This window comes from Dicentrarchus labrax, unplaced genomic scaffold, assembly GCF_905237075.1.
Source record: "Dicentrarchus labrax unplaced genomic scaffold, dlabrax2021, whole genome shotgun sequence".
NCBI lineage: Eukaryota > Metazoa > Chordata > Actinopteri > Moronidae > Dicentrarchus > Dicentrarchus labrax.
The window spans coordinates 15,606,420-15,619,622 of NW_026136720.1; the positions used below are offsets into that span (position 1 = coordinate 15,606,420).

General features: G+C 41.7%; 1 protein-coding gene across 5 annotated transcripts; it reads left to right on the forward strand.

The window, feature by feature from the left end:
* The first annotated feature begins 479 nt into the window (after positions 1-479).
* On the forward strand, positions 480-13,162 carry LOC127353304 (cingulin-like protein 1). 5 transcript variants are annotated; one of them, XM_051382434.1, is made up of 19 exons: positions 480-581; positions 2,244-3,233; positions 3,307-3,401; positions 4,494-4,620; positions 4,720-4,815; positions 4,907-5,055; positions 5,909-6,050; positions 6,143-6,355; positions 6,458-6,664; positions 6,782-6,886; positions 7,106-7,258; positions 7,457-7,627; positions 7,947-8,099; positions 9,366-9,455; positions 10,760-10,843; positions 11,836-11,960; positions 12,251-12,359; positions 12,459-12,622; positions 12,715-13,162. In XM_051382434.1, the coding sequence occupies exons 2-19, from the start codon at positions 2,271-2,273 to the stop codon at positions 12,791-12,793; spliced, it is 3,225 nt and encodes a 1,074-aa protein (XP_051238394.1). In that variant the 5' UTR covers positions 480-581; positions 2,244-2,270; the 3' UTR covers positions 12,794-13,162. The 5 variants fall into 5 exon arrangements, with proteins under 5 accessions (XP_051238394.1, XP_051238397.1, XP_051238398.1 ...); XM_051382437.1 differs by having other exon boundaries at positions 7,947-8,063; XM_051382438.1 differs by having other exon boundaries at positions 4,494-4,557.
* Positions 13,163-13,203: the final 41 nt, after the last annotated feature.

Below are 13,203 nucleotides of genomic sequence, written 5' to 3' on the forward strand. Positions count from 1 at the left end.
GTAATTTTTGTGACTTTTGAAGCGTCTTTGTGTTTTAATATTGAATAATTTTACGTCTCTGAGCCTCTAACAGTGATTTAAAGTAAACCATGTGAAACCAAGTTTAGAGGCAAGGCAAATTATATTTCTAAAGCACATTTCATACCCAGGGCAACCCAAAGTGCTTTACAGAGCTGAGTGGAAATGTCTGTTTGGTAGCTAGTTACTGTTAACAATAATATTGCTCAATGAAGATACTTTCCAAGTGTCCTTAAACTTTTATAGGAACTTTTAACCTCCTTTATCCCTCCAGCAGTCTTTGTTAGTCATATTTCCCACAACACACAGTTCAGGACTTCATCATCAGAATAATACAGCGTGACAAATTGTCCTATTGTTCTCTTCATTATTAGTTTTACCATAAATTAATATATTTCATCATACGAGGCCTGAAGCAGCAGCAGTCATATGGTTTGAATATCAGACACGGAGGAGGCAGTGAACGCCTCTCGGAGCAGGACGGAGTGATCGCGTCCGGGCGGAGGCAGGACAGAGGAGGTGGAGGAGGACTCTATTCAACACTCAGACAGGACACACAGCGGGTAAGTTTCAGCTCAGATCGATGTCTTTATAAACGATGTTTTCTTAAAATAAGAAATATTGCTTCTATAGCGACTTGTATTGACTATGCTGTCAAAGAGTGCAGCCTGTCTGCGGTGCTCTGTGGTGACTTCAGGGATCTTAATGTACTTTTTCTCCCCCACCTTCACTTTATCTGTTAGTTTGTCCCTCTTATAATACTTTAATGGGTCTTTATGTGCCTTATTTTAGTGTGATTGTCTGTTTTTTATAATTATAACCTATTTGTGAAAAGTTGAACTGTGTGAGCTGTGAGTTCATCAAGTAAAACCGGATAAACGCAGATCCGAAGCCAAATTCATTTTCATATCCTTCTCGTACTTGTGTATATGTGTGTGTGTGTGTGGGGGGGTTCACTGATGTAGTAAAACATGAATTTTACACGTTTAGACTGATGACTAAGATACAAAGTGAGAAGCCAAAATAAAACATAAGAAAGAGAAAAATCCCTCATAGGAACTTTAGACAAATAGCCTATTTTACCCCTTTCTAACATAGTACACATATAAAGGGTTTATAAATTGCAATTACTGGTGTTATTAATGGTTAATACCTTAGATAATTCACTTAGATTTCACAGAGTATCATTTGGGTTGCCAGGTTGTGTAAAATGCTCCTCCAGTACATGACATGTATTGTATTTTTAGCTAACTCCTTCAATTTGACCAACTACATTTTGGTAAGCTGCCAATGTTAATAACTTAATGACATTAAAGTTTGTAATAAATGGATGTTGGTGGTCAAACAGTCCATTTGAGGGGACTTGAATTGAAGAGTTTGCGACAAAGACAAAGTCCTGCTGGAGGAAGATTTTCTACAAACTGGCAACCCAAAAGTTGTTCTCATTAATGGATCACAACTGATCTATAAAGTATTAGTAGATGGTTTATTAACCATTAATGAATCCTCATTAGAAAGTGGTATAAATCTATTTATTTTTATTTATTATTTATTTATTAGAATTATTACTATAATCCTTATCTTTATTTATTTATATTGTAAAAAGTACTTTATTTTTATGCACCAATGCATCAAGGCAATTCCTTGTATATGCAAAAACTTACTTGGTACCCTGATTCTGATTCTGATTCTGATTTAATTATAAATGAGCCGCAATCTTATCAGTTAAAGTGACCGCACTCAGGATGGTGCTCTGAAGAAGATACCGTTTTTTCTGCTGCACAACACCTCTTGTGTTCTTGTGTTTCAGCCTCACAGTAACACATTTGTTGACAAACGTTTTCCTCAAGTGTTACACCATGAAGTGGGTGACGACACCTCGGAGACCTCGGTCAGTTGTAGTCGTCATGCAGTTGGCTCAGCTTTGGCTCTACAATAGTACACTGTCATGAGCACACAGAAGGAGCTGTTTTCATTGCACAGCAATATCAGGCTCTTCTCAGTGTCCAATTATTCGGTCTTTTACGTCGACTGAGCGCAGCTGTATGAGGAGCTGCCTGGATGTCTGTCATTGTGTCCCAGTGTGTGCTCTGACCCTGCTCCAATGTTGTGTAAACACGAACCTCAGCCTGACCAACCTGATGCATCAGTCTTCAATTCCCATGCAGGACTTAACCTCCTTCAGTGTCATTTTTAACATACCGGTTTGTTTTTTCCCCCCCCAGTTCACCTGTTAACCCTGCGGAGTCACAATGGAGTCTCACAGACTGAGCTACATGCAGCAACACAGTCCCAGAGGCAGCCGGGACAGCTTGTTTGGAGTCAGGGTGCAGGTCCAAGGGATAAAAGGTCAACCGTACGTGGTTCTGAACAGTTCAGGCCAGGAGAGCCACCAGGACATCTCTGTCATCACTCACCAGGCGGGGTACAATCCAGGCATGGTCAGGAGGTCTGCAGATGAAAGACACTCTCCGTCTGAGTCACAAAGGACTGCAACCTCCTCCGGGTTTCATTATCAGAAACACCCGGAGATTCTGAGACCTTATGACCCTGAAAGTAATAACCTGAACCTGGTCATTCCTTCAGCAGCTTCGGTCGCTCGACCTGGTCAGCTGAACGCCGGCCTTCTTCCTGAGACAACCCAGACTGCTAATGTGAGCAAACCCAGGATCCCTCTGCCTGCTGAGGGCCCAGAGGGAGACCAGAGTGAGGTGGCCCAGAACAAGACATCTCCTTTAAGTCGACAGCTCCCTGCAAGGTCCCCAAACTCAGTGGAGACAGACTCTATCTTATCGGTAGGGAAGCTAATAAGCCAGTTCAACAGCAGCCAGCGGAGGGGAAGGGGAGGCCCGAGGAACAGGTTGGACCCAGAGCAGTGTCGGAGGTCGCGCAGCGTAGACAGTGGTCGAACTTCAGACTCCTCGTCCTCGTCCTCTTCCTCCAGCAGAGCCTCGTCTCTGAAGGGTATCAGGGGCGAGACTCCAGGTGGGATATATCCTCCCGGGTCAGCCAGGGCTCGACTCCTCAGCGGAGAGGCCTCTTTGGCGAGCAGGAGGGAGGAGAACAAGCCCAGCACACTGCCGAAAGCACAGAATGGAAAAGAGACGACATCCCCACAGGCTGCAAAAGTAGGCCTACTTCAGAGAGCAGAGAAACGCTCTGTCTCCAGATCATGCAGTGACCAGACTGATGACTCTGATGAGAGAGATACACAGGTAAATGGATTAACGCTAGCGCACAGTTGTAATTTAAAAGGGTGTATTTATTTGCTGTATATTTCCTAACCAGGTCACTCCTGATCTTCTGAAAGGACAGCAAGAACTCACAGTAGATCCACCTGAAGACGCAGCAAAACAAATACTCTTCACTTACCTCAAAGATGGGTAAGTGCCCCTCAGCACCGAGCGCTTTGGAAATACCTATTTGCTTCTTTTGCAGAGAGTTAGATGAGAAGATTGACACCAGCCTCATGTCTGTACCTAGAATATAAAGGTACAGTCGGTTAGCCTAGCTTAGCATAAAAGCAGGGCAACATTATTCATTTATTTGTGAATAAAGTGCTTTACATAAACAAAGCAATGCATTATTACAACATTTAACAACACAATAAAAAGAGAAATAAAATTACTTAGATTAAATATTAGATTTAAAAAAACATTGGAAACAGGACGGGAACACCTAGCAAGACCTTGTCTGAATGGTTACAAAATCCACCTACCAGAATCTCTAAAGCTCACTAATTAACACGTTACATTTCCTTTGTTTAATGCGCACAAAAAAAAAAAAAAGAATAGAAATGACATGTTGTGGTTTAACAAGAGGTTGTGTTATTATTATTGTGTATTTCTTGTAACTTTCTGGTGTCAAACAAATGATATAATGTGTTAATTAGTGAGCTTTAGAGGTGTTGGTAGGCAGATTTGGCTCCTTTTGTACAGAGGTATTCTGTTTTTACAGATGTGTGAGTGATATCGATCTTCTCACCTAACTCTCAGCAAGAAAGCAAACAATATTTTGCAAACTATTCCTTTAAAACAGCTGAATAAATGAGTTTGAGTTTGTACTTTCAACTGATGTTTCTATAACACTGTCACTCTTTTTCAGCCTTCATCCACCCTTTTGGTGATTAGCTTGTGGTTGAGATCATGTAGTGTACATAGTCAGATAAGGGGGTGCTGCCCCAGCTGCGTGTACTCACGCAACAGTCAGGAATGCAAAGTATGAACTTGTTTCCACTGATAAAATAACTTCAACTTCAAGATTCAACAGTGCCTTTTAAAAAAAAAAAATGTGCTGAAGAAGCTGTTGTTTTTAAAAACTGCAGTGTAGGCTAAGTGAAAAGAGAGAAACATTTTTCTTTCACACCACAAATTGCTCTGCCATATCTTTGTTCAACAACAGACTTATTTATTTTCATCATTACACTCTATCAGTACTATTAGTGTGTTTGTGAAATGTTTTTTCTTACTCCTCAGGACGACTGATGATGACTCCACCACTCAGAGGAAAGTCACCCTGCTTCTTGAAAGGGTCAACAAGGTCAAGTGGAAGACTGCTGAAAATGTGGAGGAGGAGGAGGAGGAGGAGGAGGAGGAGGAGAAAGTGTGTGATGGGATGAGATGTTTGATTACTGTTCAACATGATTTAAGTCTTTGTCTGAAATTAAAGATGACTGTGTTATCCTTTTTCTCCTTTACGCAGGATTATGCAGCTGAGCTGAAGCTGTTGCAGGAGAAACAGGCAGCACAGGAGAAAGAAGTGTCTGACTTAAAGCACAAACTGGAAACTGAGATTAAGGTGTAATAGAGTTGCATCCTGCTGATTCACCTCTAAAATACTTCCTATTCCTGTGACTGATGATGTTACTCTCTGCTGTTCTATTGTGCAGAATGAAAAGACTCTAGCCAAGGCTTGTGAGAAGGCCAGAGCAGAAAAGAAGAAACTTCAGGAAGAGTTGGACAAAAGTCAAGAAGAGCTCCGCAAACTCAGGGACAGACTGGCTGACATCGAGGCACAACTTCAGTCTACCAAACAGGAGTAAGGATCTCAAAGTCATTTACCACAGTTTACAATGAAGACTGTGTTATAATTCAACAGAGAAAGGTATCTAATGTTGAATTTGAGAACTCTTCAAAAGGTGTCAGATTGACACTTAAAGGTCCAGTTTGTAACATTTAGGAGGATCTATTGACATGTTTTCATTAGTGTATAATTATCTGAAAATAAGAATCATTGTGTTTTTGTTACCTTAGAATAAGCCGTTTTTATGGAGCGGGTCCTCTTCTACTGCGTCTGCTCTGTTGAATTGTATGTTTTTACAGTAGCCTAAAATGGAGAAACCAGTCACTGACTGAAGGCCTTAAGCGTTTTTGAGAGTTTCGTGGCCACCGTTGTTTCTCCTACAGGCTTGGGAGGGTGAAGTTTACCGCTAGATGCAACTATTTCTCCCTATTTTCTCCCTTTTATGCTAAGCTAAGCTAACTAAGGTTAATATGTATCATACTGATGAACTGTTGAAATATTCCTTTAAATGAGTCCTAAAAGAAAAGACAGTGTATCAGATAAAGTTAGATGTTTTCAGTGGATAGCAAATGAAACAGTTTTGAAATGCTAATAAGATTGCCATGTTCCACTTTCTTTAAATAAGCTTCTGCTCATACTCGAAGGCCATTCAAGTGAACTGTGATGTATGATCGGATGAAAGTCATTTGACCGAACACAGAGTCAAATGCCATTTGGATTAAGTGTGCAGACATCTCTTTTTTTGTTATCTAGTCCTATCAAGTACCTTTCTAAAACATTAAAGAAGCGTAAGCAGGCTTCTTTCCTTGATATAATATGTGGAACTAAAATATAACTGTCTTTCCTGCATATTTTTGTGTGTTGTCAGGCTGACTCAGATGAAGGTAGAGAGAGGGAGATCTAAGACGGAGATGAAAGACCTTCAGCAGCAGCTCTCTGAGATGCACGATGAGCTGGACCAAGTCAAGAAGGCAGAGGTGATAAATACAGAGAAAGAAGTCCTTCTCAAGGTAACTGAAACCACATGAACAAGATACACTCCACAAATCAACAGCAGCTGTAAAGCTCAGGGTAGTGACGTATTTTGTTGGATGCCTGTCAGGATATGGCACAGCTGCGTGCAGACTTTCAAGAGATGCTACAGGTGAAGGAGGAGCAGGAGGACGTGCTGCACCACAGGGAGAGGGAACTCAGTGCCCTGAAGGAGGCACTCAAAGAGGAGGTGGAGACTCACGATAACTACATGGCCGCTCTGAAGGAAGAATATGAAAATGAGCTAGAAAAACTGCTCAGGGATTTAGAGCAGGCCAAAGAGGTAACAGAGACAGATGCACGTCTGCTCTTTGTTTCCAAGAGCTACAACATGGTTTGTTTTGCTCCTGGTGTTCATCATTTGTGATTCCGCCCTGTCTCTCAGAGTAATGCCCTGCTGGGTCAAGAGAAGGTCGGCGCAGAGGAGGAGAGCGGGGCAGCTAAGGTGCAGTTAAAGGAGCTGAGCCAGGAGAGAGATCAGCTGAGAGGAAAGGTGCAGGAGTTGAACAACAAGGTGGATCAGCTTAATCAGGCCATCCATGAGTGTAAAACCACAGAGAGACTGCTGGAGCAGAGAGCAAAGCAGCTGGAGGTAGGAAACATGGACACATGGGTAAAATATCTGATTCACTTTAGTTTGTTTCTCAAACTCATACTGATCTGATCTATTCTGCCATATTTATATCCCTATTTTCTCCTGGTTGCCCAGAGGGAAAAGCAGCAGGTTGAGGAAGTGCTGAAAGACGTGAGGAGGAACGAGGAGGAGATGTGTCAGTCTAACCACTTGCTGCTCACTCGCTTGGAGGACGTGCAGGTAAAGTGAGGTTGTTGTTCAGAAAAACAGCTTAGTGGTGTCACTACAACGTTGCTGTCTTCTATACCATCCCATCTACGTTACTGTGAGCTGTCAAATAAAGTCAAAATACCCTCAGAAATCTTTAAAAAGGAGAAACCGTATGTGTATTAGACACTTTCTAGCCCCATGCTTGGAAGCTAACAGTCTCTTCTTTCCTCTGTATTTTTTGTCCCTCAGAGTAAGTTGACCAAACTAAATCATGAGCACAGGGACCTGAAGGAGAAGCTCAAGGAGGAAAGGAAACAAATAGAGGAGCTGTGGAAGACAAAAACTGAACTGGAGGATGAGAGGAGGCTGCAGGACAGGGCGGTGGAGCAACTGCAAAGGAAGGTGAAGGGTGGACTATTTATTGGGTCCCAAATTCAGCTTTTTTGGAGACATTAAACTCTGCTTTCTTAACCATTTGAGATCAGCAGAAACAGCTGATATTTCTTATGCTTGGATTAGATGCATTCAGCCTCATTTCCTTACAACTAGAGAGGTCCACTTATCTCACTGTAGAAGCTCTTTGTTTATCTCTGTGTCCAGATGAACAGCATCATGGAGGAGTGCGAGGCGTCTACAGATGTGCTTCAGAACCAGGTCGATGAGGCCAGAGAGAAGAGTCAGAGGGAGTTGGACGAGCTGCGGAGACAGCTGCAGGAAAAGGGAGCAGAGTTGGAGAAATCCCGACAGGCAGCCAAAAAACTGCAGGAAGAGGTGTGGTGCTCATTGTCTGTCTGATTCATTAGTGTGTGGGTTCAACTGTCTCAGTCATCAATAAGATAAAATGAAATGTCAACACCGGGGTGGAAAGGAGTCGATTCCCGTTGTTCAGTGTTTTTCTTCTAAATTTGGTGCTTTTAAAAATGTTTGTGAGAGATAAAACAGAAACATAAAAGAGTGGCCGCAGATGTGTTGCCAGATTTGATTGATTCTGTAATTGTTTAATAATGTCTGACTGATTGCTTAATAGCAGACGCTGCCTGTTACCTTATCTTAGAGTGTGTGTTTGTTCTGTGGTCTGTTCTGTGTCCAGCTGCTTCCTCTGGAGGAGGATCTGCGCCAGTGTCGCAGGGAGCAGCAGGAGGCCCAGCTGAGGGGTCGGCAGCTGGAGCAGAGGGTGGAGGAGCTGGAGGAGAGGAACGCAACCACGGTGGGCGACCGAGAGCGGCAGGTCAAACTCATGGAGGTAGACGTCTCTGCAGCCCTAACTTAGGAAACTTGTGGAATTAAAGGTTTCACTCCAGGAATTTAGTATTGTTCTTCCATAATGTTGGGAGACTGATGTTTAGTCTCGAGTTTGGGTTGAACTCCAAAATCACCGGATCCTAAATTTCCCATAATACAACTTGATAGCATTAGACCTTCTCTGACTGGCCATCTCCAGTTTCTAACCACATGCAATGTTTCTGTTATACATCTGTGGTCTCAGAGCTCCAGCTGACTTCTCAGACTTTGGAAACCTCTCTCCAGAGCCACAGAAGACATAATACAAATGTTTTTACAGGCTGAGTAATACTATAACGTAATGAATATTAATATATAGCAGCTTATGGGTAAAAAAACCCCCACAAATTCCCTCCCACTGCCCTCTCATTCACAATGTTTCTTTTATTGGACATGGACGTGACAATATTGTGTCTTTTTGTCCAGATTATTGTCACTCAGTACCTGCAAAGAATTTATCATGTGACTCCTAGGGTTTCGCTTAATGAAGGCCAAATGATATAAAATATCTCTGAGCTCACAGTAGATCTCATCCTTAAGTGGCAGTTTAAACATAAATATCTTCCCACAGTGGAGTTATAAAATGTTTAGATGAAAACAGCAATGTTTGCTGGCATAATAACATACTGTATATGTGTTTATTAAAAAACTAAAACTCTAAAATTGATGATCATCAGGAGCTCACTCTTATTAGAGCATCCAGTCCAACATACTTTAGTTTATCACATGTTTTGAAGTGTTTATCTGTTCAGGTGCCAGTATTTGCACTCACTTGTTCCTGTGAACTATAAGGGTGGTGAAAAGAGCCATGGCAACAACATCTCACAGCTCAGCACTGTTTGTCTTGCTGATGACAAAACATTACACAGTGATACCAGCGTGCACTGTGTTGACACTGCGTATCAACCAAGGAAGCTCATGTTTACTGTACAAAGTTATCAGACCTGTCTGGGTGTTCTCGGGAATCTTCTTTCCCTCCTTCCTTGCTTTCCATTGTCAAAGCACTCACAACCATTCAGCAGTGAAGAACTGCACAAAATATTTACATATCACAGGTTATGTTATCTTTGTTTTATTGCATTTTTTCCACAGTGAGTCTGTTTTCTAACCACATCCTCAAGGGATAGATTCATCATGTCCTCTGTACTGGTAAACATGACAGTGTAATGCAAAATATATTAACTTGATGATGTTTTGACACATTTTTTATGTGTTCCTCTCCTCTCAGGGACGCATCAGTCAACTAGAAGAAGATCTTAATGATGAGCGCTGCAGTGCCGACCGCCTGATGGAACGATTAGACAAAACCAAAATGCAGGCACGTTTATTTCCTCACTGTCCTTCTACACAAAGTCTCACATCAACATTCATGAATTTTCTTCTATCTCATTGAATAATGCCCTGTTGTAAGTTTGAACACCCAGCCCTACATCTGTTTTTATCATAAACAGATTTAGAGCTGATTACTCACATTTCCCCTCAGACACTGACAGCTGCTGATTGGTGTTTCCAGTCTGGGCGTGAAACTAGTTTTGTTTTCTTAACTTTTAAATATGATCGAGCCTCACTGGCTTCACTTGTGTTTATTCATCTCTGATGTCGTCTTAGGAGCCTTACGTCCTCAGTGCGCCCGTGAAGTAGGCCACCATTCATGAGAGAAAAGTGGTGCAGACTAATTGACACAAAACACTGTTTTGGGTGCAGTGCAAAGACAAAAAACAGCTAACTATTGTGAGCAGCTATTCACACTCCCTTCACTGGGCCTCGGGATGTTATTAGAGAGGAGAGAGCCTCTATATCTGATGTGGCTACTCAGACAGACTGCATTTCCTTGGATTTTAGGAATTAAGCTGAGAACCTTTCATATAACCTGAAAGTTCTTGTCAACAGGTGGTGCCCTTTTTAATAAAGTACAGCCGTGTTTTCAGTCAATATGGAAAGCAGTTAATATAAAGTGCCCATATTTAGCTCTATGGTTAGAAACTGAGACGGGTTCGGTGCTCACATGTCTTACTCTTGTGAACTTACTAAATATTTATATTATGCTAGATATTATGATATTATAACGCTAGCGTTGGAAAAAGTATTCAAATCCTTTACCAATACAGAAATGTAAAAATCCTAAAGTAAAAGTGCTCATGTAACCTTTGTGGTTGATATATCACAATAAATGACACTCTTACCTTGTTAATGCTGATGCATCGATGTGTAGGCAGAATTGTAATGTTGTTGATGGTTGAGCTGGAGCTCCTTTGATCTACTTTATATATGTACATATACCTTTTAGTCCAGTGATTCACAATCGGGCCCCTCCAAAGGGTCACAAGATGAATCTGAGGGGTTGTGAGATGATTAATGGGAAAGAAAGAAAGAAAGAAATGAAGAAGTCAATAAAATTATTTTGCTTTGTTTTGTGAAATATTGGATAATTAGACCTCTTTAAGCCATGGACAGTTAAATTCAATTTGAGAAGTTTCGAGGTAAAATGTCTGTATAGCATAAAATGGAAATACTCAAGTGAAGTACAGCTATGTCAAAATTGGACTTAAGTACAGTACTTGAGTAAAAAGGTAGTTACTTTCCACCGCTGCTGAATCCCTCTCTGTTGGTTGTGTGTTATAGATGGATCAGATGAGGACCGAGCTGATGCAGGAGAGAGCAGTCAGGCAGGACCTGGAGTGTGACAAGATGAGCCTGGAGAGACAGGTACTGACCCCTGAGACAGGTACCGACCCCTGAGACAGGTACCCACCCATGAGACAGGTACTGACCTGTGAGACAGGTACTGACCCCTGAGACAGGTACTGATCCCTGAGACAGGTGCCTGGACAACAGACCAGAGTTAAATCTTTTCAACAGCATACATAATCAAACATCATTACTCTCTACGGCATCTGTTAGTGTAAACCTAACCCAAAGTTTCTGTATACATTCTCAAACAACTGTGCCGAATTCATTCCCTTCACCATAAAACATTTTCAAAGCCTTCAAATCTTTTTTTTTATATTGTGAAACCTGCATTATTGATGTTTATGTAGCAATCTTGTTTATGTATTTGACAAAACAAAACAGCTATTCCGACTCAGTCTGCCTGCACTCTCCTCTGCTGCCTAAAAACTTAATCTTCTGGTTGTAAGTGCAGGTAACAACAACAACAAACACTAGAAGAGTAGTTCTTCTACAACTAAACTCTCTGCTCACTCACAAGTGCTCCCTGGAGGCAAAACCCATGCAGCTACTGCTTAAAATAACACTGCAGCCTGAAAACACATTAACAACAGTATATTTAGAATATGAACAATGTCTGCATGTACAGAAATCAGACTGAATATGAATAGAAAGAATGAATAAAAGGAATAAGTTGTGAGGTCCCTTATAGTAAACATAAACAATCTACAGTAAACATAAACAATATTGTGGCGTCCTTCATACACTATAATAAACATGAACAATATTCTGAATATAAGCTGATCTCTCACATTTGCATGAACTCTTTACCTGCCAGCAGCAAAAACCATTGGCCGGACTGTGTACCGTGCCATCCAGCTGCTTGTGTGTGTTGTGCACGAGAGCAAACAAAACTGGGACCCACTCATAAAAACATTTACTCCACACGCACTGGTGGTCAAAAACTCCTCCTGCTTACCTTTAAATTTTGCCTAATTTATGACATTCTCTTGTTTCATTTCCTCTCTCAGAATAAAGACCTGAAGAGCAGAGTGACTCATCTGGAAGGATCACAGAGGACCAACCAGGATTCACTCGTCTCAAAACTTAACACCCGCATCCAGGAACTTGAGGAAAGGCTGCAAGGAGAAGAGAGGTGAGCCTGTGCACATTAACAAATGAACTCATAGCTTTTAACAACAAAATATTTACAGCCATAAAGGTATTCAGAGTTTGCATTTACCAGCGCAAGGTAACAATTAGAAGACACTTTGGATAATGGTTCCATCAGATACTTGATGGTGGCGGTCGAGCGGTGAACCCACTCATATCACTTTCCCTGTGGTTGTAAGAGTGAGAGTATCTCTGGTTCGAAACACACTAGGAAGGTGTTGAGTTACAGGAAGCTACAGCAGTGATGTGATCTCTTGGTGCTTTTGGCCTCAGAGACAACAACAACCTGCAACAAGCAAACCGCAAGCTGGAGCGCAAAGTGAAGGAGATGAAGATGCAGGCTGACGAGGAACACATCAACCTGCAAAGCGAGAGAGACCAGGTTAGACACATCTTTTAACCACAAAGAAAAAGTTGTCAAGTAGTCGGGAGCAGCAGACTTGACTCATGACTCAATGTCTCACTTTTGTGAACTCTGCAGCTGACTCAGAGAGTGAAGACGGCGAAGAGGCAGATGGATGAGGCGGAGGAGGAGATCGAGCGTTTGGAACACGCTAAAAAGAAGCTGCAGAGGGAACTGGATGAGCAGATCGAGGCCAACGAGCAGCTTCACGGCCAATTGAGCTCACTGCGGAATGAGATGAGGTGACCACTCACCTTCTGCCACTGAGTTTCTGTGTTTTATGTGAAATCATGTTGTTGTTTAACCCTTGTGATTTTATGTTTTGCATTGACAGGCGTAAGAAGAAATCGCCTCCTCTCATTAAGGTCGTGGAGGACGATGTGAACAACTTGGATGACTTTGGTTCTGACTGACTGACTGATGCGTAATTGAAAACAAAATGCTGTCCAACAGTCATTTCTGGACTTTATTAAGGAACGTTGGACTTGACTGTGAAGAATCCTTGATATCATAATTCAACGTAATTCCATTAACAGCTCAGGTGTGATCTCATTATGTGTCCAGTTGGGAGCAGCATGGCACCTTGCCAAGGCTGACCTCTAGTGGCAACATGTATAACTACAGTATCTGACAAACTGATGTTTTTACTATGCAACAGACAAACTGGCTTATGTACCTGCGCTATAATTAATGAATTTGTTCCCTAAGTTATTCCTTTGCAATGTAAGTTAATATGATGCAAACCGCAAACTAATGAAATGTATTAAAAGGTGCTTCCAACATTTACTGGTGTTTATACGTCTCCAGAAACTAAATCCAGCTG

Coding starts and splice junctions, on each gene's coding strand:
- LOC127353304 (XM_051382434.1), top strand. CDS start 2,271: ATGGAGTCTCACAGACTGAGCTACATGCAGCAACACAGTCCCAGAGGC. Junction 3,402..4,493: donor TTCACTTACCTCAAAGATGG/GTAAGTGCCCCT, acceptor CTTACTCCTCAG/GACGACTGATGATGACTCCA. Junction 9,456..10,759: donor TAGACAAAACCAAAATGCAG/GCACGTTTATTT, acceptor TGTGTGTTATAG/ATGGATCAGATGAGGACCGA.